Below are 25274 nucleotides of genomic sequence, written 5' to 3'. Positions count from 1 at the left end.
AAGTTCAATGCAAAACACATTTACTATCTTAGTCAAAGAAAGGCAAACTCCAATCAAGCACTCAGCCTAGGTGGGAGTCCCAGACTTCTGTGAGTACAGAATGAGATAATGTGAGCCAGGGGCCCAACCCCGTCGTGAGTCTTGAGACCTGTGACTTAATTACCATAAGAATCATCTGGATGTCTGCATCCCAGGGCTCATGCTAGTTGAAAACTTGATCTTAAGTAACCTCAATTAATCAAGATGGTGAATGTCACCCCTTACTGGGGAGACCACTTGAGTTAACCAACAACATAACTATCCTTTGCAAGTGAGTACGTAAATCCTAAGAAGATTCAGAATTAAGTATAGGAATATTTAAACAAACTAAAGACTTAGTTTTAATATTTTTGCATTGTAAAGAAATTATTTGCATTTGTTATTATATTTATACACTTGTAATATTTTAAGGACAATTAGCCCTATTAATGTGACAGCTTTGTAACTCCAATTTAAAATGTGTAATTATGTTACTAATTTAGATTTATGGTTTTAGGTTGAAATATCACTGGTTTGTTCAGTATTGGACCATTGAAGAGGATGTCAGGTTTGATGTATTTATAAGTTAAATTTACTGGAATTTTAGAGTATAGGAATCACAAGAAAGTTTTATTTGTTAATTCAGATCATTGAAATACATAAAAAGGAAGCCAAATATACTAAATTTATAAATATATTGAAATGTTAAAGGTGTTTAATTTGTAAATTGGACCAAACATGATTCAAATCCTCTTAAAATGACTGTAAAATTTGCTAAGCCTAAGAAAACAATAAACTTAAAAGTTACGAAAAATTGGGGTATTACATTTAAAACTTTTCTGAAACGAGCACTACCTGTTTAAAACAAAAAGAGTCTTCTGGATAGATTTTTCTACATTTGAAACCACCTTGAAGGAAGCCAATAGAGCACGTCAATAAGGGGGTATGTCCCAAGATACGGATTTATGCACACATCCTTCTGGAATGGGGGGCAAGGGGACAGACAGACTCCTTTCCATGTTTTGTCCATCATTTACCAGCTTCTTGACTTCAAACAAGCTATCTAACTCTAATTAAGCCAAAGTTTCCTCAGCTGTAATCAGGGAATGAGGTTACGGGGTAAGAAGTAAACATGATAATGCATATGAAGGGATAGCAGAGTGCCTGGCACATGGTATATGTTCGGTAAGAGTTATTTTTAATGGAATCATCGTTACCATACATCAAGATTTTTAGAAGGCACCTACTCTGATTGCTGTGCTTGGAAAGGCAAGGTATTCCTCAGTTTACGAGACAACTACTTCAAGAGCGATTTGGAGAATACCCAGCTACTTTAAAGATATCAGATATCTATTTTCCTTCACTCTCTCCAAATAGGGTATTTATTATTAGGCAGATCAAAGACACTATGTCTGAGGTTCACACCCTCATTTTACAAACTCAATTGTATTGGAAATATAATTCATGCAAAGAAAAAAGCCTGTATTATAAGGATTTTAGATTTCTATCATGTTTAAACATATAGTCCAGTGATTTTGCTTACTTTCTCGGCTTACTATTTTCCACATTTCTGCCATTCCAGCTGGTTTGTCAATGACAGAGAAACTGAAAGGCCAGCTGTTTTGGGGTCCGTCCAGGTCCTCTGCGGTCACGTTCACGTATTGCACGTTATCACAGACAGTCTGCACAGGGTTGACCAGCGTGGGACAATTGTCATTGATGTCTTCAACTGTGATAATAATAGTGCCAGTGATGGTTTTTCTAGGATAGTCTTAAAAATAAGAGAAAGATAATGTATATTCTGGTTATACTGCTCATATGGACATAGTTTGAATTCTCTTGCCAATTTGGTAAGGAGAAGGTAGTAACCAAATTAGGATGCTTTCTATCTTAGATATATTTTCATATTCAGATCAAGTAATTTCTTTTAATCCACTAAATAAGTAGAAATGTGAAGGTTTACCCATTTGGCCTTCCTACAAGATCAAAACAAAGGTCTCTGATGCTGGAAAATAAAATCTAAATGCATATAACCAAGAAAAAATGTCTATCTAATTACTTACCTTCTGTCACAGCCAAAATCTTTGCAGTGTATGTACCATTTTGGACATATCTGGATTCATAATCAGGAATTTTTACAAGTCTAATTTCAGAGGTGGCAGAATTCACAGAGATCCAGTTGTCTATATCTTCAAATTTGGAATATCTGTTAGAAAGTAGACAAAATTAATTTTGAGTTCTGGATAAATTGAGACTATCTACAACTAATATCCACAACTCTTTTAAGCTTAATTTCTGCTTTATTATATATGTTCTTATTACAGGCATTAGTTTGGAATGTTTTTTAATTTCTTGAAACTATCCTGAAAGCCCCTCTGTTTACTGTGTATCACACCTACTTTGGACACTTCCTTATTTCTGTAACATACCCAAGACATATGTGCAAGGGCGATGCTCTTGCCTACTCACTCGGGTGGTTTACGAGTTGCTCTTCAGTCTGTCTTACAGCTTTCAATCTAGTTTTCCTTAAATTTGGAGTTAACCTTGGAGGATAACTTAGTTACCCAACAAGAACTCGTGGAGAAAAGCAGTTTTACATTCTATTATTTATTGGCATATTATCAATATTTAAAAATATCAATTTAAAAAATCAATGACTGCCTTAAATGGAAGTACTTTAAATTTGGGGATATTGTTGATTGTTCAGAGCAATAGGCTTCTTTCAGTTAGAAATGGTTAAAAGTGAAAACAAGGCTGATAAGGTGATTTCTGGGTTTATTCCTTCAAAGCAAAGGAGAATTAGTGCAAAAAGAGACAGCTTTGGGAAGGCAAGGGGAACATTCATAGTACATTTTCAGAAATATATGTAATTTAATACCATCGAGTTTAAAATGTATCCAAATACAAATATAAACCAAACATATGAGTATTTGATTCAACCAATAATATTAATGATTTATTTTCTATTAAGTGGCTGTTTAGGCATACAAAAATGAGTGGCTAATATATGGCAATATTTGTTTATAGTGACTATTTAATATACACTTGAACTAAACTTTCCTGTCTTTTAATATTTATACCAGTAAATGATGATACATTTGGATTTTCACAAATATTTTTGAATTTCATGGCTGGAATTTTAAAGCTTGAACTTAGCTGCTGTCAATGTTTTCCCAAATAATGCTTATAACAAAGACAAAGTTAAAGTAATAAGAATCACATTTCACAATGGAATGTTTTGTGTGGTCTCATTTAAGGGATTTTCTATTTTCTACTGTGAAAACTAGACACCATTCAAAGTAGGATAGCAGCTCACATGTCATGTCAAATATCCATAACAACTGATGCATATGAATAATCAGTAAAAGAGTAAATTATGACAAAGTTAAGACAGTGATTCTTCTGCTGTCCTTATCAACATTTCTAAATTAGGTGAATACTGGAAAATTATTTCACTTAGCTGTGCCTCTCATTCCTTATCTGTAAAATAGTAGGTTTGAATTAATCTTTAAGATCATTCTTATTCTAAAGTTCTGTAACTGTATGCTAAAAATAAAATACTTTTGAGGAGTAAAGAAACATGGTTCATTATTTTTCAAGGAAGAACATATGATCTTTTGATACAGTCATAACTCTTACTAAAAACAGCAACCAAAATTAAATAGTTAGATGGAAATAGAAGTTTCAATAGACACTCACAATATTACTGGAGGATAATTAATTAGAACATCTAAGCCTCTCAGGGGACAGTGTGAGGAATCATAAGGAACACGCATTCTCAATTCTGGGGATTTAGGTGGGGACTGCCTTCTTAAGTTTAGAGCCATGGAAATAAAAAGTAGACTATAAAACTCGAGAGAAGCTGGACTGGTTCCTGAAGTTAAGGTGGGCAAAAAGGGGTCACCAAGACATTGCAGAAAACACAATGGAAGCTGTTTGTTAACATTATTTTGGAAAAAGGTCACTTGTTACTATTGGCTGATGAATTCCATGAAAAGGAGATTCACTAAAAGGAAAGAGATTGTTGAAGAGCTTCCTCCATATTCCCATTCGTGCTATGGTTGGCCACGCATCTAAATACAATGTTTCATGAGTGCTGGCACCCAGGGACATAGGCCTAAGGAGAGTGAAGCAACCGACAACTCTGGCACCGACAGCAGAAAAACATAGAAGCTGTTGTGTCTCGGGTGGCAGGTGGGGATTCTTAAATTCAACCAAATAACTACAGCTAGGTAGAACTTCATAAATAATAGCTCTGTAGAGATTCATCTTTTGATGGCATGGCTCTGAGATCTAAGATGTAAATTCACTTTGAAAATGTGAATGGATCTTGCAAACCTAGGTGTCGCTACAGAGTGGACACAATCCAGCACCTTCCAGCACAGGGGCGGCATTTAGTAGGTTCTCAATAAGTATATTCTGAGTAAAGGTCACCATGACCAAGACAAGCATTACAAAAGTTTCATCAATCCCTAGCTCAAATAGCCTGGTTTAAATGAAGATCAATTTCCAAGGCTTATGAGCAAATGAAACTGGATTCTCCATTATTAAAATATGTTATGCAGCTATTTTTATTTCTCTTAACCAAACTTGTATAAAGTGGAATTTGCGGTAAATTTTATTTGCTATTTTCTTATCTCTAATACTCTTTTAAGACAGATTTTAGAAAGTGTCTTTCTGAACTTTATCTTTGTTGCTTTTTAGCCTTCTCTACCCAGAACTGTTTTGAGGTGAGCAACCCAGCCTCTGCCTCATACTCGGGTGGTGGAGGGAAAGGGATCCTGGGAAAACTCCTCTTTGCCTCTCAGTGACATGTACAACTCTAGGAAATTTAATCTATAGACCTTTGGAGGATTATAATGGCGGGGTTTGAAGGAGTGAAGTGTTAAAATTTCATTATGATTTTTGAAAATAGGCATTCAAAGTCATTTAAAATGATGAAACAATATTCATAACTATCTCTTACTTTACATGGGCTACTTGTCCAGTGTCGCCATCAAAAGCTTGAAATTTTCCCATTATTTGGCTTTGGCTTGATTTTTCCACGCTCTCGCTAGTGTGAAATCGGATTATGCTGCTTTTAAAATAAATGCCTTCTTTCACATTTTTCACTTTGACTTTGATCGGAACAGATGTAGGCTTATCTTTATTCTTAACTGATTTGTGAAAAGCTGCTTTGTTAGTGACAATAACGTTGAGGTCAAGATTCTTCATTTCTTCATAATCTACTTCCTAGAAAGGCAAAATCAAAGGGAATGTTTTTAAAAGGGAAAACAACTAGAACACACATGTGTGGTTTTAGTGTCAGATTATAAGAATTTAAAACATGAAAAATACAGCAGTACTGAGTAGTCCAACTCTTATATTGGTACCATGCCATTAAAAAGGCTGTCAATTTTGATGTTCATAAATGTTAAGGATGTTTAGGAAGCATCCCCAATTTATTTAAGGTCAAAATCATTTAAAATGTATATTTTTATTTTTAGCAATCTGAAGTGATTTTTTTTCCTTAATAAAAAAAAGTTAATGCACATCCAGTATAAGTTAATATTCCTTAAAATGTGTTCCAGGGGTTTGTTCTGGTGAAAAGGGCTACAGAAGTAGCAGCAGCACTGCCAGCTCTATCTCATGGCATATCATAAAACCGAGACCTCCTGTAGTAAAAACAACTATTTAGCTTTGTTAAGCCCAGGGATTTTCAAATTTGTTTAAACAGAGAATCTAACCCCCTCCTTTTTAGCATAATGTCTATTAATATCTGGTTTGCTATTAATGCCATAAAAGATTAATCCTCCTCTAAATACTTTGATCTTTGTGAATTGTGGTATTTATTAAGTACATTTGATATAATCAGTTTATCACTCTATGCATATTTTATGTTCCAATTTGTCCATTTTCTTTTTTAAAACATTTCTATAGTATTCTACTATTTAGATACACTTAATTTACTTAGCCATTCTGTTATTAGGCATTTCGACTATTTGCAGTTAATACTGCTCTGAACGTTTCTATACAAATTATTTTTCCCCTGTTGAGCTACAGAGGGAAGAAGTACCCAGTCAAAGTTTATTATGTAGGTCCTGTTGTTTTTTATTTCTAGTGGTCCTGACCATTTAGATGTACTGACTGACCATTTTTGCCGTTTCTTCAGTATATCATTAAATATATTACATGTGTTTACATGAATTACTGCAATGTTCACTTTTGTTTTTGGATGATTATTATGAAATCCGTTTTCCTCTCTATATAGTTTTGGATATATAACTTCTGCCCCCTTTATTATATGGGTCACTGTGATGTTGGGACAATAACACAACACAAATTGACTACAGAAAAATACACTCTTTGTGACTAGAATCCTTGTGAAAGTTATTGTCTTTTTAAGTTGCTCTTGCACTTCACACACTTATTTATTTATTTTTTTTAAAGATGTTAATTTATAAATTAATTAATTTATTTATTTTTGCTGTGTTGGGTCTTCGTTTCTATGCGAGGGCTTTCTCTAGTTGTGGCAAGCGGGGGCCACTCTTCATCGCAGTGCATGGGCCTCTCACTATCGCGGCCTCTCTTGTTGCGGAGCACAGGCTCCAGACGCGCAGGCTCAGTAGTTGTGGCTCACGGGCCTAGTTGCTCTGTGGCTTGTGGGATCTTCCCAGACCAGGGCTCGAACCCATGTCCCCTGCATTAGCAGGCAGACTCTCAACCACTGCGCCACCAGGGAAGCCCCACACACTTATTTTGATGGTATGATGTATGCCGGATGAGAAATAAAATCTTTCAGCCATATGTCATTAGTATTCAAAGACCATGGAAGAACAAGACAGTGGTAAAAAAAAAAATGAGCTAGGTACTGGTGACATAAAAACTGTTTCATAGTGTTTGTTATAAATAGCCATCATGCTCCAAAGAGAATGGAAAATTTTTCAGCATCAAGAGCAATGTATGAGGGCATATACCTCTAGTTTTTCAACTGTTAGCATATTTTATCACTCCCATTTTTGCTATCTTCAATAGCATTAAAGATACTAAACTTATTTGTTAACACAGCTGAGGCTTTTTCTCATGTGATGATTTACTATCTCTGTTTCTACAGTTTAAAGTATCTATTCTTCTCCTGTATCTTTTTTAGACTGCTTTATTAAGGTATGATTTACCTACAATGAAATGTACCCATTTTAAGTGTAAAACATGAGGATGTTTCATAAGCCTATATGGTTTTGCAAATATCAAGACTGTTGGTTTTAGAACACTTCCATCACTCCCCAAAAGTTCCTTTTTGCCTATTTGTAGCTAAATCATAACCCACCCTAAGCAACCACTGATCTGTTTTCTATATAAGTGCTTTTTGCCTTTTCTAGAAATTTCACCCAAATAGAATCATACAGTACATAGTATTTTGTGTCTGTATAAAGTATAATGTTTTTGAGGTTCATCCACATTGTAGCATGTATCAGTACTTCATTTCTTTTTATTGCTCAAGAGTATTCCATTGTATCAATAGACCACATTTTATCTGCTCACCAGTTGGTGGACATTTGGACTGTTACCAGTTTTTCATTATGAATACAAGCCACTATGAACACTTGCATGCAAGTTTTCTTTTTCTTTTTTTTCTTTTTGTAGATGTATGTTTTTATTTTTCTTGGGTGGATACCTAGGACTAAATCGTTAGGTCACTGGATAACTACTCTATGTTTAACTTTTTATAAAACTGCCAAACTGGCTCTACCATTTAATGTTTCCACTGGCAATATATAGGAGTTCCAGTTCTATATTCTTGCTGATACTTGGTGTTGTCAGTCTTTCTTTGACTGTAGCTCATTCTAGCAGGTGTGCAGTGGTAGCTCACATAGTCTTAATTTGCATCTTCCCTAATGACTAGTGATGTTGAGTATCCTTTATGCACACATTTGCTATTTGTATATCTTCTTTATCTAGCTTCCTTGTCCATTCATTTGAATGAAATCTGATTACCGCCTTTATATTTGTGATTCTTTATACAATTGGAAAAGTAAATTTGTAATTTTCTTAATCTGTTGCTGTCATCTTAATACTAAATTTACTATTTTTTTTCATGCCCCCTTTGATAACCCCTTTTTGTGCTACCATGGTGCATTGGGGATATTTCTATTATTCATCACTAAGTGATTGTTTCTCCTTATGTGTATTACTGGCTTTGTATCTCAGGCATGGTTGCACCTATAATCTGTGACTAAAAAGTATGCTTAGTTCTGTATAAGCAAGTAAATCTATTTCATCTCTGATGCCATTATCCATGTATTCAGTAATGTGTCTTCCCTTCAAACATGAGCTAATCTTTTTCTATTTTCCTTTGCTTTACAAAAAGTAATCTAAATGCATACAGTAGCCTACTGATAAATGGTATCAATAATTATTACTATGAAACCTCAAGTTAATTTTTCTCTATTCGGTTATACATTATCATCATTCCTCTTCCTGCTATTAGGGTTTACACACTATGCCATATATTAAGTTTTTGTAAAAATGTGGAAACCTCTGGAATCAATTTTTGTCTGTGACTTAATGAAACAGTATTTTGAAAGCTGTAGCTTTGCTTTTTATTTTAAAATCTGGTAAGGTAATTCTACCATAAACCATTTAAACATACACTGATATTCTTCTTTACTTATTTTGTTAGATAAAGATCCATCCTCTAAGTTTTGTTTAAGAAATTCTTCTGTGGGCAAGTAGGGATGGCTCCTATCTCTACAACTGTGGTGCCAGTTAACTGGTTATGAAAAGTACTTGTAAATATGTGGAGCTCAAAATATATCAGTTCCCTCCTCTGGACCAACTTCTCCCATTCCAGTTTTGAACACTAAGTACTTACCTTAATAAGGGTCAGGATTCCTTCATTAGTTTGAGTATCAGTTTCTATGTGGAAATAACCCCCTTCATTTCCTGATGCAAAAGTAAAATTGGCTAACCAATTATTGGAGCCTACTTCATCTGCATCGAACACTTTTATGCGTAAAACTTCTACATTGGCTTTGTTTTCTTCAACTGTTCCTTCATACTGCAAAACATGAACAGGCAATTTTTATTCTGAGGTAACACAAACCTAGGTGATATATTTTTAGTTTATGACTAAAATATACATAGGCATGTTTGTTATAAAAATAATAGTTACCACTTCATTTTCAACTACAGGTTTATTGTCATTGACGTCCAAAATACGAATCTGAACTTGAGCTTGTTTTCCTGGCTTATCTGTTACTTGTCCATTGCCATCTCTTGCTTCTACCGTCAAAGTATAGATGCTGTGTTCCTACAGGGAAATAAAAAATATCCAGCTGGGATGAAAATGAATGGCTCTATCTTTCTGGTTTTAGTTCACTTTATCATCAAGGGAATGAACCGCAGTATATTTTATTCATAAATAAGTTTCATGATCTGCTGTTAATCCTGTGAAGATGCTGTTTATTTGCCATCAGAGCTTTTCTAAAAGGGCAGAAAAGCCTAATGCAGTTGTTGATATTGAATTCTTAATTATGTCTTTGGTGATATTTATCAGGAGATGAGTCTCTCCTTAAAATAGTCTGAGCACAAAAGAGTGCATTCAAAATGTAGTTTGCACTATACTGGAAGTGATGGGACTCTAGGACTTGGTTTTTTCTATCCCACACACCATTTTCAGCTAAAAGTTAAGCCAGGAAAACTTAATCCCCCAAGAACACTTGACCAGTGAAGGCAAAACGTGGTGAACTTTGTCCATACATCCCGGGAGATTAGATTCTTGGAGAACGTGTCCTAGAGAATAACGTCTCAGATATTACTCCAAAGGGAAACCTCTCTTCCACGTGGTCCCCTTCCGATGACTCCATTCAGTGTGGGTGTTGTTTAAGGAGCCGGGCAGCCAGTGCCAATGCCTGGGGACCCTGTGCTCAGTGAGGGGCAGGACAGCAGAGGCTTTGGAACCAGCTGGCTGGGTTCCAATTCTGACTTACTAGCTGTGTTGGACACATTATCCCTTTGATCCTTGGTTTCCTTCTATGTAAAATGGGGGTAATTGTATCTGCTTCACAGGGTTTACAGGTGAAGTTAATTTGAGTTAATCCACATAAAAGGCTTGTAATAGCACCAGGCATGTGGTGAGTGCCCAATAAGTGACAGCCAGTATTTTCTGGTTAAACTTTCCAGAGACAGAAGCTCATTAAAAAAATCACACTACTAATTCAAAATAGTACTTTTCCATTCTCATTTTATGCAAAAAGGTAGAGTAGAATTTCAGGCGTAATAATATGCTTTAATTTTACAAAGGCCTTGATAGGAATGCTGAGCACCATCCTCTCCGTCTCTGGCCAGAGTCAAATCATTTTTCCAAGTAATACAAAACACGCTGACTGTGCCTGGGTGATGATTTATATTTGATGACAATACATTGTTCTTTGGATCATCAACATTTTACTATGCATGCTGTTAAGACCTTTATGTATGTAGCATTTAAAAAAACTTCTCTCTCCCTTTTTCAACTAAAATGTTCCCTTTGACTTAGAAACAAAAAAGAAATGTTTGAGAAAGCACCCTTTTTAGGAAAGTGACTCAAATTTTCCTCCAATTTGGGATTTACAGTAACTCTTTCCTTTACAAATACTTCTATTACCCTAAATAGGATTCCTATTTCAAACTTTTTCCCTCCCTCTGTATATGTATTAGTAGTACCAAAGATTCCGGACGTTTCATTATAGAGACACAAATTAAGGAACATTGCTTTGGAACTCTCTAGCAAACAGATCCTGACTGGAGAGGCCCTAGGACAGTGCTTACATAATTTTAAATTTTTTAGCAGCCACCTTTAAAAAAGTAAGAAGAGGGAATTCCCTGGCAGTCCAGTGGTTAGGACTTGGTGCTTCACTGCCAGGGCCCGTGTTCAATCCCTGGTCAGGGAACTAAGATTCTGCAAGCCGAGTGGCGTGGCCAAAGACATAAATAAATAAACATAAAGAAAGTAAAAAGAAACAGGTAATACTAATTTTAAATAAATGTATTTCATTTAACCCATGGTATCCAAAATATAATCAATTCAACATGTGATCAACAAAAATAGTATTAAGGTGATATTTTACACATTCTTTTTTTTCATACTAAGTCTTCCCAATCTGGTGTATATTTTCCACTTACAGCACATCTCAATTTGGACTAGTCACATTTCAAGTGGTCAATGGCCACATATGGCTGATGGCTACCATATTAGACAGCACATCCCTAGAGGAGGATCATTCCGAGTTATCCTATGAGTAAGTAACATAGACCAAAGTCAGAAAATTAGCAAAGAATTAGAGAGAGAATAACTGGAAAGACAGAGGAGAGCTGAGAAGATGAATAACGTAAAATATTAATTTACCTCTCTGTCCAAGGTATTACTGGTTGTATAAACCTCTCCTGTATCTTTATTTAGGTAAAACAATGGAGAATTAGCAGGCTCCTGAGATACGATTCTATAGGAAATTTTAGAATTCAGAGTGTTGGGCTCATCTGCATCTGTTGCGGTGATTTTCATCACAAGTGTATCTGGCATCAGAAACAAAGGTGTCCAAGATGAAACTCAACTTTTAGCATACTTAATGTATGTTATTATTTTATTTATAATATCAACTTGTTCCAAAAAGGATTCCAGGTATTTATCAAAATCAGTTTACCAAGATCAAAACATTTAATCGTTTGAGGAAATAAGTGTGAATGGAGGTAGGAATAGGAAAAATAAGGTGAGGGTGAGGCTGAGGTTAGTACATACAATTCTTAGGATGAAGTCCTGAACACTTGCTATAGGAGGGTCACAAATTTGTTTATAATAGATCTAATAACCCATACAAAGAAAGAAGAATGAACAGATAAATACATGCTTATTAAAATATAAGCAATTCAGGAGAAGCGTAGCTATTCTTTACATGCTGATCAAAGAGAAATCTCTCCTGTGTTTAACACTTGCATTGAAGTCTGACAGTTGAAACAATATGTCAAAGGTCAGCAAACTACTGCCAGTGAGCCAAAGCCAGCCAGCCACCAGCTTCTGTGAATAAAATTTTATTGGAACACAACCATGCCTATTTGTTTACATGTTATCTATGGCTGCTTTCCTGATACAGACTAAAATTGAATAGTTGCTATAGAGACCTAACCTATCACATCAATCTACCACATCTGTTTGAGGGTAAAAAATTTATTTAAAAAAAAAGCAGTTCCAGGGCTTCCCTGGTGGCGCAGTGGTTGAGAGTCCGCCTGCCGATGCAGGGGACACGGGTTCGTGCCCCGGTCCGGGAGGATCCCACATGCCGCAGAGCGGCTGGGCCGGTGCGCTGAGCCTGTGCGTCCGGAGCCTGTGCTCCGCAACGGGAGAGGGCACGACAGTGAGAGACCCGCGTACCACACACACACACACAAAAAAGCAGTTCCAAACCTAGAGCAATACGTTTATTATTATTTGTCCTGTGGGTAATACTCAGCCTCCACTAAGACAGAGGTTTCAGTGTTCAGTCACACAATAGGGATAAATTGGCCTTGGATATTCATTCATAAAAAAAAATAACCTCTTACTTGCTGCACTCAGCTCTTCAACAGACCCAACAAAGACATCCTGTGTGAACACTGGCTCGTTGTCATTGATGTCAAGAACTTTAATTCGTAGTTCTATTGGTTTCTCTAAGTTGTTTCCTTTCTCATCCAAAGCATAACCAATTAGCTGAAATCACGACATAAATAATAGAAGGGATTAGATTTAAGCTGAGGTCATTCAAGTACCATAGTTTCAAAACAATAATAAAACATACCATAATTATTACCCAAGAAGAACTACAAACTAATAAATGTAAAATTGTTCTTCTTACCAGAAAAAATGGTGTTTCTTCTCGATCTAGAATGGTGGTGATGTTCAGTTCTCCGGTGTCTTTATTAAAGACAAACACACCAAAAGGTGGCTCTGTGATCCCTTTTCCAGTGTATTTGTATGTAACTTTTAGGTTTTCTTCTTCTGCAAGATCAGAATGTATCTAACATAAAAATAAGAAAGGAATGCCTCAAGTTAAACTCTCTGTAACTTATAGGTAATTGTTTTTAATGGAAAATTTCGCTCTGAAGCTGTCAGATGTTGATGGGTGGAGGGTGGGCTGTGCACAGGTGCTTCAGAGAAGAGGTGCTGGTGTCAGATGACCTGGTTCTGGTCCTGTCTCAGCCACTCACCAGGTAGTGATGTTGAGGCAGTTACCTACCCTCCTGTGTCTCAGTGTTCTTATCTGTAACCTGAAGAGACACTACTGCTTACCTCTCAGGGTTGTTATGAAATTAAGGTATCATTAGAGGGCTACATCTTGGTGGGGATGGATTTTAAATTTAGCACATAAGGTAAAAATTGCAGAGTCAAAATCACCTTCATAACTCCGTTCGATTATCAGGATAGTATGAATAAGGCATCCTTCCATAGAAGGGTTAAAATAGTCAAGTGTTTGCCTGCTTGGAATGCTTCAGCATATCAGGGTTTCTAACCTGCTGGGTCTTCTGTAGTTAACACATTCGTCCTCTATAAGCAGCTTTATTTGTATCTCTAATTCATTTGTTTGTCATTTCTGTATCTCTCATTCTTCATTAGTAAGTGTGTCTCTGTGGCCTCCTACTGGATCCTCAATTTCTTTTCTTCAGACATCGTTGAAGCCATCACCACCCACCTGCCTGGCCAATTCTTTGTCCTGAAATCTCAGGATTAGCTACACATTCTTCCCATGGATTCTCAACATGCACTGGGGCTGGGGGTTGCTGCTGAGAATGATCAATGCGGCTCCAATCTCCTGCTACAGCTGCTCCGCTCCAAGAGTGGAACGGTGATCCTGGGGCAGCCCATGATCACTTTTCACTGAGCTTCTCTCTCTGTTTGTCTTTCTTGTTCTCTGTGTTTCTGTTTGTCTGTCTCTCTTTTTTTGCCAAGTACATGCATATACACACACAACACATGTGTATGTGCATATACATATATACTTCAGTATTTATAGAGAATATTCTAGATCTCTACGTGATAATTATATGTATTATATAATTTCACTTACGTTAAAAATAAAACCAAACTGTGTGTGGACATAATAGTTGGTTTGTATATATATGTATGCATGTAAGAGTATGTAAGTATATACATACTTATGTAGTTCACAAGATCTGGAAGATACTAAACTGTTGACAGTATTACTCCTAGACAGAGAATTTGGAAAGTTGGGGAAATACAAGATCTTTTGCTTTTTACGTACATTTTACTCTGAACAACTTTTTTTTCCACTTTTTTCCAGCTTTATTGAAATATAATTGACATAACATTGTGTAGGTTTAAAGTGTACAATGTGATCATTTGATACACATATGTATTGTGAAATATTTACCACAATAAGATGAACAACTTTTATAATTAAAATTAGTAAGAAGAACAGCTAACACTTATCGAACCCCAAAGAATCGATGCATTTTAGGGAAAGAATGTGTGAAAGAATGTGTGAATGACTCAGATATCTCATCAAACCAAACCAAACCAAAGCAAACCGAAAAGCTTAACTCCTTATATACATACTATTATGTAAAACCGTAATTAAACATTTAGATTTTAGAAGACTTCTATGAAAACAACATGCTGCTAGAAAAAGGAAAGCGTTGTCTTCTGTTCTGTAGCTGCTCTTTCTTTTAAGGAGCTCATCACGTATAATGTTTATAAGATGGGAAAGATGAAGGTACAACTTGCATATGAACAATTATTCATTCACAGAAATGTTTACTGAACACCTACTGGATGTTGGCACTGCTCAGGGCACAGGGCATGAGCTGTGAGCCCTAAGGTCTAAGCCCCTGCCCTGAGGGAGCTTACACTCTACTGAGGGAACCAGACAACAAGCAAGCAATTTATGACATAATGTCCTGGAGGCGAATGAGCTATAAACTGAGCAGAACGAGTGAGGGGACTGAGATGGGGTGAAGCCGGGAAGGGAATTCTTTCAGGAGGTAACTCTTGGCTAAAGACTTGATGCTGTGAGATACTGCAAATATCTGTGGGGAGGGGGTTCTAGGCAGAGGCAACAGCAAGTGCTAAGGGTGGGAGGCTGGAATGGCTTGTGTCAGCTTAGGGAGGTGGCAGAGTGGGGGCTGGGGGCTGACAGGAGCTAAGGTCAGAGAGGAGGTCAAGGCCAATGAATCCCAAGAGCTCTTGTAGGCTGCAGTGAGGAGTTTACTCCTTCCACTGCAGTGGGCAACTGTTGAAAGGGTCTCACTAAGGGGATGCTTTGATTTCTCTTTTCAAAAGATCACTCTGGGGCTTCCCTGGTGGAGCAGTGGTTAAGAATCAACCTGCCAATGCAGGGGACCCGGGTTCGTGCCCTGGTCTGGGAAGATCCCACATGCTATGGAGAAACTAAGCCCGTGCGCCACAACTACTGAGCCTGCACTCTAGAGCCCGTGAGCCGCAACTACTGAGCCCGTGCACCACAACTACTGAGCCTGCAAGCCTAGAGCCTGTGCTCTGCAACAAGGGAAGCCACCACAATGAGAAGCCCGCGCACTGCAACGAAGAGTAGCCCCCGCTCGCCACAACTAGAGAAAGCCTGCGTGCAACAACGAAGACCCAACGCAGCCAAAAATAAATAAATAAATAAATTTATTAAAAAACCAGACCAAAACAAACCCCCCCCAAAAGATCACTCTGGCTGCTTTCTGGAGAATGGACTGTGGTGGGGGGAGGCGGAGGCAAGAGTGGAGGCAGGGAGACGAAGTCGGGGCACTTTTGGTAGCACAGGTCAGAGCTGACAAGGACTCGGACAAGGAGGGTGGCGGTGGGGAGAAGTGGACAGATCTGGAATACATTTTTGGCATAGAACTGACAGTACTTGCTACATTTTTGAAATATTGGATAGAATTATAGCGCCGTTTACTGAAATGGGTAGAACTTATGGAGAACAGCTCTTGGGAAAAATCAAGAGTTCAGACTTTGCACATGCTAAGTCTGAGATACATATTAATAGAATTATCCAAAAAAAAAAGGGCATTTTGAGAGTGAAAGGGGAGTTATTAATGATTAGGCTAGGACAATGGCTACAAACTCAGACTGTTTCAGGCAGGATGTGTGGTCACCCTACCACCTATTAGATATCAGTTCTTTTCATTTTGAAAACTACTTTCATGTGTAGGGTGGCAGAATACGCAACTCTGGTATAAGAATTATTTCAAGCCGAAAGCAGTTGAGAAGAAGCAAATACAAGAAAGCTCTCTGCCCTCCCCCTATTTGCCTAAGAGCAGGACATAAATTTGTAAAGGTACCTTTCCACCCCTCTCTATGAGGAAGGACAAAAGTTAACCACAGGAGTTAGATCCTTATCAGCCTGGAGACAGGACCAGAGGAATCCACAAAACAAACCTGACTAACTAGCTTTTTCTATTATTAGTTGCTCATATATCTGCCTTCCCACAGTTTGCTGCTCCTGGAGACTCAAGGTCCTTTTCGTCTTGTCACTTCTCTAAAAATTTATTGTTCTTTTGCTAAGTAGCTATATAAACCCAAATCCTAACCAAACCTTTGAGTTACTCACCTCTGGGTACTCCCATGTGCTACATGCGTGATAGACATCTTACTAAGCTTGTTTGTTTTTCTCTTGTTAATCTGTTTTTTTGTCAGTCCAACTTTCAGGGCTACAGCCAGAGAAACTAGGAGGGTGGTAGGAAAAAGAACACTGCCCCGCCCCCAACACATGATACTATCTCCTTTTGAGCATTGTAACACTCTGTTAAACAAAGATTCAACTAGTGCCAGATTCAACTCTTAGTTGAATCAAAGCCCTACATAATACATATATGTTCATCAATAATGCTGCATCTTCCAGAATGGGAAAGAGGCTCTTCCAGGTGATATCTGGAATATTAAAACCTCAGTAAGTACATCATATAATTTTCCTAAAATTTTAAAGTGAACATGAAAGTCCTCAGACCACACTTTAGCAATACGCATTCATTTCCTTTCCTCTTCAGAAGGTACCTTGGCAATCGGATTCTTCCTGGACAGATCCTCTCCTTCCCGAAGAGCCACAGGCGCAGTGATCCAAGCGCGCTTTTGCCTCACTGAGTGAGTACGTTTAGGAAGCAGCTTGTTTTCATTTCTTGAGTGTAAGGCCTAAAACAACAAAATAATGCCCCCAAATGATTAAGTACCCTAAGACATTAGTATGGCATCCTGAAATTTACTAAAAGTTGAAAAGGGGCTGTGCAAATTTAAAGGTATAAATTTCATATTTTTTTAACAGGCTTCATTTTCAAAGGGGAAATATATACACTCTAGCAAACACTATATAACTGAAGAGCTTGTTTCCAAACCAGTAAAGCAGTTTTTTATCAGTTAGAGGAGATCTCCCAGAGTGAAGAGTTAAAAAGGTGAGAGTAATTGAGTGATCTTACAAATGGGCAAATTAAAATTAACATACCAGGTCAAGAATTTTTTTCTTACTGACTGAAAATGAAGTTTTATTTTTCTGTGGTGCCTTATAATTTAAAAATGAATTACTAATGTTTTAAGACTAAATGTCAGTAACCTGTTGATATCAATTTAACTAAAACTAGTGCAAGTGTCAGTTAATGAATTTATTGTTTTAAGAATGACGTTAAAGGATTAAATCACCCATCTTTGGTTTATCAAAAACTTTAGGTAGAAAACTATTCCATAAATTTTCAGTTTTGCTTTAATAGATGAATATATATTTTATCCAAGGAAAATTTTAATACAGCTGACCTAGTATTCTGAGATCAGAAATGATTTTTACGCTAGGTTTACAGTTTTACTCATTTTGTTGCTGTATATAACATGTATTTTATTTCAAAATATTTACACTGGTTATCACTAGGTCACTGATTTTTTTCTTTGTTTTTAGTGGAAAAATTCTTCTATAATTAAAAAAATTAAATTATGTATCAAAACATTAAAATAACATTAAAGTTTATAATGTAAAAATGTAAAACATCCTCCTACTTTTTCCACTCATACTTTGGAGCATTCACTGTTAACAGCTTGATAAATATCTTTTATGATCTTTTCTTATGACCATACATCTGCACATGTAAAAAGGTCTCTTTTTTAATAAAAATGGAATTATACTGTACATCTCATTGTGCCCCTTGATTTTTTTTTAAGGGTGATTCATTATTTATTTATTTAATTTTATTTTTGGCCGCATTGGGTCTTTGTTGCTGCGCTTGGGCTTTCTCTAGTTGTGGTGAGTGGGGGCTACTCTTGGTTGCAGTGCGTAGGCTTCTCATTGTGGTGGCTTCTCTTGTTGTGGAGCACGGGCTCTAGGAGAGCAGGCTTCAGTAGTTGTGGCACGTGGGCTCAGGAGTTGTGGCTCACAGGCTCTAGAGTGCAGGCTCAGTAGTTGTGGCACACAGATTTAGTTGTTCCGCAGCATGTGGGATCTTCCCAGAGCAGGTCTCGAACCTGTGTCCCCTGCATTGGCAGGTGGATTCTTAACCACTGTGCCACCAGGGACGTCCTGCCCCTTGATTTTTCATTCAGTACCTCATCATGGACATTCTTCCATGTACCATACATTGTTTTACCATTCTCTCATTGATGGACATTTAGATTGTCAAAATATGCTACATAGACATCCCTGGATAGAAGTTCCTGTGCATGTGTTTGAGTGGGAATGGCTGAGTCTGAGGTGATAGGGATAGAGCAGGATAATCAGGTAGTTAGCTCAGAAATCCCACTAGGGGATTGTAGATAGAGAGAGAACTTTAGGGGACTTTGGGAGACCCCAGTAAGTTAATGATCATTCAAGAAAGCAAAGGAAAAATCCTGAAACAAGCTTGCTTGACTCCTAAAGCAGAGCAAGTCACTTAGCATCAAAGCCAGATCGGCTTGCTTAGCAATAAAACCATGCAAAACAGAAGCATGAGACATGCCCCCAAACAATCAAACACTAGTGGAAAATAAGGCCTACAACCTGCCCAGTGATGTCAACAAGTTTATGACCCCTAGGACATGCTCTCTGCACACAAAAAAACAGTAATTTATGGAAAGGTGACATTTCAAAGTGAAAGACCCTCGTTGTACTGAGACCTGAAATAATTTTTCCATAGTGCCATGACGGTCCCAGATGCACCATATAGGGTCAAAAACTCCCCCGCCCAGCATGTAGGAGGAATTAATGATTGCAGACTCAAAGAATGAAAAAGAAGGTGGTCTTCTCCCCCTCCCTCCTCTTCCTTTGATTATAAACATGTAGCCCACTAAGTACTTGGAGCAGTGCAATGCTTGCCTGCTCCCTTGTAAGCCTCACAAGTGTCCTAGTCTAATAAATCACTTCTTATTTATCACTTTGCCTCTCCCTGAATTCTTTCTGCACTGAGACATAAAGGACTGGAGCTCCTGGAGCCCCCCGAAACGCTACCTAGCAGTGTCAGCAGGAGTGTGTGTTTTCAATCTGGGAAAGGCACAACTGTCTTCCATGAAATTAAGCCCCTGAGTCCAAAAGACAGGAATAATCCCCTCGGTTCCTTACCTCTAAATGGAGTCCATCTCCAAAGTTAAAGCAGATCTGGAAAATAAAATTATTTGTTGTTTAATACAATTTATCACTCAATTCAGCTTAAATACTTTGTTAATGAATAACCTAGCACCTAGGATATTACAGACATTAAAAAAAGGGGAGGGGGTATTTAACCACTACTATCCGTCTTTGTCAAAAGGAAACAAATTTTAATTTTCCCCTTGGCTTCCCACCATGACCAGGGCCAGAGAGAGGAATCCATGTTCTTTTATATGCATACTCCCTCCCCCAGGAAGCTCAGAACACAACTCATATCTGAAAAACAAAGACACAAACTCTCCTTTTGAAATCTTAGCCACTCTCTGGTCCTTCCCTCCTTACCCTGTGGTTTTCACCTCATGTTCTCAGGGACCCAGGTACCTTTCCTCAAGGCCTTTAGCGTGAGATGCCCTCCCCCCTCCCCCTCCCCCGCTAACTCCCATCATGCCCCATATTCGGGTCACACATGACTGCCCATATTCAGACTTCATTCCTCAGCTTCCTCGGGCCTACCAACTCTTTTCTTTGGTTCTTATCAAGCACTCTGGACTTATATTACACATCATTATACAGAACTAAATACAGTTATGTTTACTCTAAATCTGCACAACAAACCCCCATCCGGCCTTTTGACTTTTGCAGCACTTTGTTTATAGTCCATTAATCTCCTCTTGGCTTCCCTCTTCTCTTGGTTTAATCTGAACCAGCACTTCTAACAGGGTAGCCACATGTGGCTATTTACACTTAAATTAATTGAAATCGATAAATTTGCTCAATTGCCACAAGAGGCAAGTGGCTTAAGAACACTTCCACCACTGCCAGCCATTCCAAAGATATTGCCAATGACTCAGGGATCCTCAATCTCTTGATCTTCTAATATTCCTGCCTCACTTTTTCCCCCAACTCTGTAAGCCTAACTATGATTCTTTTTGACCCTGTACTGACATTGCTAGAGAGGGCCAGAGAGATTGAATGGGCCCGTCACACATCCATGCTCCCTCCACAGGGGTGATGTTTGTTTCTAGGGTGACTATGTATGTTTACATTTGCCCAGGCAAGTCCTGTTGTGCAGGCATCCCATCTGTTAGCACCCCTTTCATTCTCAAAAGTGTACTCATTCAGACCATAAATTATACAACGGCCTTATCTTTGCTTCTATCTTTGCTTCTTGTATTGCATCCCTATCATACCATCCCAAACTTCCAGGCAATACCCCAATCACATTGACCACACTTCTGAACCCACTCTTAGATGATCCCACATTTTATTTGACTGAGATTGTATCTTCCATCACCCTCTCCTTCCCTTCTTTCTCCAAGGAAGAGGTGCCCTGATGCCTTTCCAAGGTTAACCATCATCTGTGTGCTTTATTTTCCACTTTTCCACTTATTCTCCCACATTTATCTTCTCAAGAAACTTGTTCCTTTCACTAATCTTTTATCTTCGTTTGCTGCTGGCTCATCAAACATGTTTATTTGCTTCCCATTGGTTGGTCAAACAAAGTTAGACCTTCCCCATCTTAAAAACACACAAACAAACAAACCTCTTCCTTGTTTCTGTTAACATTTAATCTACTGCTCCATATCCTTCTTCTACTATAATTCCAACCTGAAATAGTTGTCTATATTTATTGCCTTAACTTCCTCACCTGCTATTTATGTATTAATTCTTTGTAATCTGTGTTAAATTTGGATTTTTCTGTCTTGTCTGCCTTTTTCTGTCTTGTCTGCCTTTTTCGTGTGCATCTCAGGTCACACGGATCCATGAAGCCTTGGTTGGTAAATCATGGAAAGCAGGGCTTTCTCTAAAATTTTTCAGTCTCTTTTGCTTACTCACATCCCTTTGAAGGCTTCTTGCAGGGTCTGTTCTACACACGGATCTTTCACCTTCCTTTCTTTCCTCTACCTTGTAGCACGTGTTCTTGTTTCCACCCTTGCAAAGAGATACTTAAGGACGGTGGATGTTCAGCCTTTAATATGAGTTTCTCTGGGGCAGATAAGCCACCATGGCTAATTTTCTATTTTATGGTCAGATATATTATTTCTTCCTCATCCTCTCTATTACTAGTTTACCAGCTAGCAATGGCCAGAGATATCTCCAACCAAAGTCATGCTCCCCAAATTTATGTACTTTCAGAGGTGGCATGGTATAAAAAAACAAGTGAAAGCAATGCTGAATGGATCACTCCTCTCTGCATGTTTCTCTGGTGGGTATTTTTGAAGGGAAAGACTAGGGAATAGATCCAGGATTCCTCATTGTCACATCATCAGGGGACATTCTTAAAAAGTGATATATTTCTTGCCCAGCCTCCTAACTACTGGTTTCTTTTCTCTGTATGGGCCACACTGAGGAGTTGGCTGGATAAAATATTTACCACTTTTATTCTTCCTTAGAATCTTACTGGGCCTAGCAAAGGTGTGATATTAAATATGTGTTATTTTAAGTAAATGTTATCATTCTGACCAAATATCATGTGTCCCAGGATGTAAGCAAAAGGGGCCAATTTATAGTCTTCTAGTCAAACATAAACTCTTTGTAAGAGTACCTTCATTTTTTATTGGAATGTACTTTTTAGATGTGACTTGTTAAGAAAACTACATGACTGTAAACAGTGCTTCTTAAGTTTTAATGTGTATTTTGTTCACTGGGGATCTTGTTATTGATAAAATGAAGATTTCAATGCAGTATGCCTGGAGTTCAGCTTTATACTCTGTATTTCTAACTGGCTCTCAGATGATGCCAAGGCTGCAGGTTCTTGAACCACACTTTAAGTAGCAAAGTTGCAGAACTGTGATATGCAGTATCATTCGTTTGTTGAGGGATACAGACAACAAAGTCCACCTATTCATTATTATTATTATTATTATTATATATTTTTTTGCGGTTCGCGGGCCTCTCAGTGTTCTGGCCTCTCCCGTTGCAGAGCACAGGCTCCGGACGCGCAGGCTCAGCGGCCATGGCTCACGGGCCCAGCCGCTCCACGGCATGTGGGATCTTCCCGGACCGGGGCACGAACCCGTGTCCCCTGCATCAGCAGGCAGACTCTCAACCACTGCGCCACCAGGGAAGCCCCACCTATTCATTATTCTCTCAGTAGTTAACACAAGAAACTCTGTCACTCTTGATTGCTAATATCTTGAAAGCAGAGAATCTTTTATTTCATGAATTTACTATTTTTAACCTTTAAAAACTTTTAAATTGCAGTTATAGTCAGCCTTCCATATCTGCAAACGCGGAACCCGCGGATGCAGAACCCACAGATACGGAGTAAGATGCGCCTCGCCATTTTATATAAGGGACTTGAGAATCCACGTATTTTGGTTTCTGGGTTGGGGGGGGGAATCCTGTAATCAACCCCCTGCTATTACGGAGAGATGACTGTATATACAAAAGCAGAGTAAACAGTACAATGAGCATCCACATAGCCAGCACCTAGTTTCAACAATTGCGTAGCACACACTTTTTTTTTTCTTTGCCCCATTGCTTCTGAAGGGGTTTTATCCCATTTACATTTTACTATTGTTAATGCTTTAGTTATAGCAGCATTTGATTTTTGAGAATTTCCCTAAATGTTTTTTTTTTTTAAACTGAAGTACATTTGACATACAATATTTGTTTCAGCACACATTTCTTTTTAAATAAATTTTTAATTCAGGGATATTTTTAGATTTACAAAAATATTGTACAGAGGGTACCAAGGGTGCTTTTACTCATTTCCCACTAAAGCTAACATTTTATTTTTATTTATTTTTTTATTTAAAAAATTAAAAAATTAATTAATTTATGGCTGCGTTGGGTCTTCGTTGCTGCGTGCAGGTTTTCTCTAGTCGTGGCAAGTGGGGTGTACTCTTCGTTGCGGTGCACGGGCTTCTCATTGTGGTGACTTCTCTTGCTGAAGAGCACAGGCTCTAGGCGTGCAGGCTTCAGTAGTTGTAGCACGCGGGCTCAGTAGTTGTGGCTTGTGGGCTCTAGAGCACAGGCTCAGTAGTTGTGGTGCACAGGCTTAGTTGCTCTGTGGCATGTGGGATCTTCCCAGACCAGGGCTCGAACCTGTGTCTGCTGCATTGGCAGGTGGACTCTTAACCACTGCGCCACCAGGGAAGTCCCTAAAGCTAACATTTTAAATAACTGTGGTACATTTGTCAAAACTAAGATATCAAAATTGGTATATTTAGATAATGCGCAGTTAACTAAATTCTACACTGTATTCAGATTTTACTGTTTCCACCACTAATGTCTTTTCTCTGTTCCAGGATCCAATCTAGGATCCCACGTTGCGTGAAGTTGTTGTTTCCTTAATTTCCTCTGATCTGTGACCATTTCTCAGGCTTTCCTTGTTTATGACCTTGACAGTTTTGAGGAGTACTGGCCAATTATCCTGCAGACTGTCCTCTGATTTGGATTTATCTGTTGTTTTTCTTATGTTTAGAACCGGGTGATGTGTTTTTGTAAAGAACACCACAGAGTGGTGGTGAAGTGCCCTTTTCCTCACAGCATATCAGGGGTACAAGATACTCACCTGACAATATTTGTTAAAGTAGCCTTTGTAGGTTTCTCCACTGTAAAGTTGCTGTTTTTCCCTTCACCTGCTGTGTTCTTTAGAAATGTATCATTAAGTCTAGCTCACCCTTGGAGTAGGGATGCCGGGAGGAGAGGGGTTAAGCTCCACTTCCGAGGGGGGGCATCTATATATATTATTTGGAATTCTTTAGTAAGAAAGATTTGTCTGTTCTTCCCTCATTTATTTGTTTATTAATTCAATCATTTTTATCAGCTTGGACTCATGAATATTGATTTTATTCTGTGGGTTATAATCCAATACTATTTAATTTATTTTATTGTTTAAATAGTTCCAGCTTTGGCCGTTGAAAGATCTTTATGGTTAGATTCTGTGTCCCTTTGACATGTCCCCATGTTTTGTTATTTGAGCTCTTTCTTACTGTCTAGTATTACAAGATGCTCCAGGCTCATCTTGTATTTTCCCTGTCCTAGCTTTAGAATCAACCATTTCATCAAGAAGCCCCGATTTCTAATACTGAATGGTATTTAGAAGCCAAGATCTGGGCGTGTAGGTGTAGCACACACATTATAAAATTGTTTTCAGTTTCCTCAGCCACTTTAAAGGGGAGGGAATAAAGATAGAGCTTTTCTTATTAACTTTGTTGTTACCAGAGGCTGTGTTTTAATTATTTTTCAGTAGCAAAAAGTTCATCTAAACTTAATTAACTCCCAAAGGTCCCATCTTCAAACACTATCCCATATGAATCTTCGGGGGACACAAACATTCAGTCTATAACGTGTAAGAGAATTTGGCCAATGAGATATCAGGAGAGTCTGGAAAAAGGTTCTTCTCTCTGATAAGAAGAAAAACATATGCATAGCCTCTCTTTTTACCTGCTTCTGGAGACTGCTGAGCGAGGATGTGACATTTGGAATTGCAATGGCCATCTGTGACCGTGAGTAGAAAGCTAATAAAATGGCAGAAAAGACAAACTGAAACCATAACATCTTTGAGTTACGAAATTGGTCAAATCTGGAGCCACCCCATCTCCTGACCATTTGTTATGCGATTAATTAAACATTCCTTTTAATTAACCTTTTAGTTGGGTTTTGGTGCTTACATTTGAAAGCAGCCTAACGTGTACCGTTGTACAGAGTTATTATACAAATTAAAAGAAATAATACATAAATGTATTTATTGCAATG

At 38.0% G+C, this 25274-nt stretch overlaps 1 protein-coding gene across 1 annotated transcript in view; it reads right to left on the bottom strand.

Annotated features, from left to right (window-relative positions):
- DSG2 (desmoglein 2) overlaps window positions 1-25274 on the bottom strand; it is a gene marked incomplete at both ends in the record, with an annotated part of 46646 nt that overhangs the window by 9617 nt on the left and 11755 nt on the right. Inside the window, 10 exons of the mRNA XM_079718257.1 lie at window positions 1562-1789; window positions 2082-2224; window positions 4985-5250; window positions 8870-9055; window positions 9170-9307; window positions 11384-11550; window positions 12574-12718; window positions 12864-13025; window positions 17027-17161; window positions 19542-19577. Coding sequence (XP_079574383.1) covers window positions 1562-1789; window positions 2082-2224; window positions 4985-5250; window positions 8870-9055; window positions 9170-9307; window positions 11384-11550; window positions 12574-12718; window positions 12864-13025; window positions 17027-17161; window positions 19542-19577 — 1606 coding nt within the window. The remainder of the gene's footprint in view (window positions 1-1561; window positions 1790-2081; window positions 2225-4984; window positions 5251-8869; window positions 9056-9169; window positions 9308-11383; window positions 11551-12573; window positions 12719-12863; window positions 13026-17026; window positions 17162-19541; window positions 19578-25274) is intronic.

Source organism: Hyperoodon ampullatus (assembly GCF_949752795.1).
Source record: "Hyperoodon ampullatus genome assembly, chromosome: 13".
NCBI lineage: Eukaryota > Metazoa > Chordata > Mammalia > Artiodactyla > Ziphiidae > Hyperoodon > Hyperoodon ampullatus.
The sequence above is the reverse complement of the archived record's forward strand: the minus strand, read 5'-3'. Positions and strand labels throughout refer to the sequence as shown.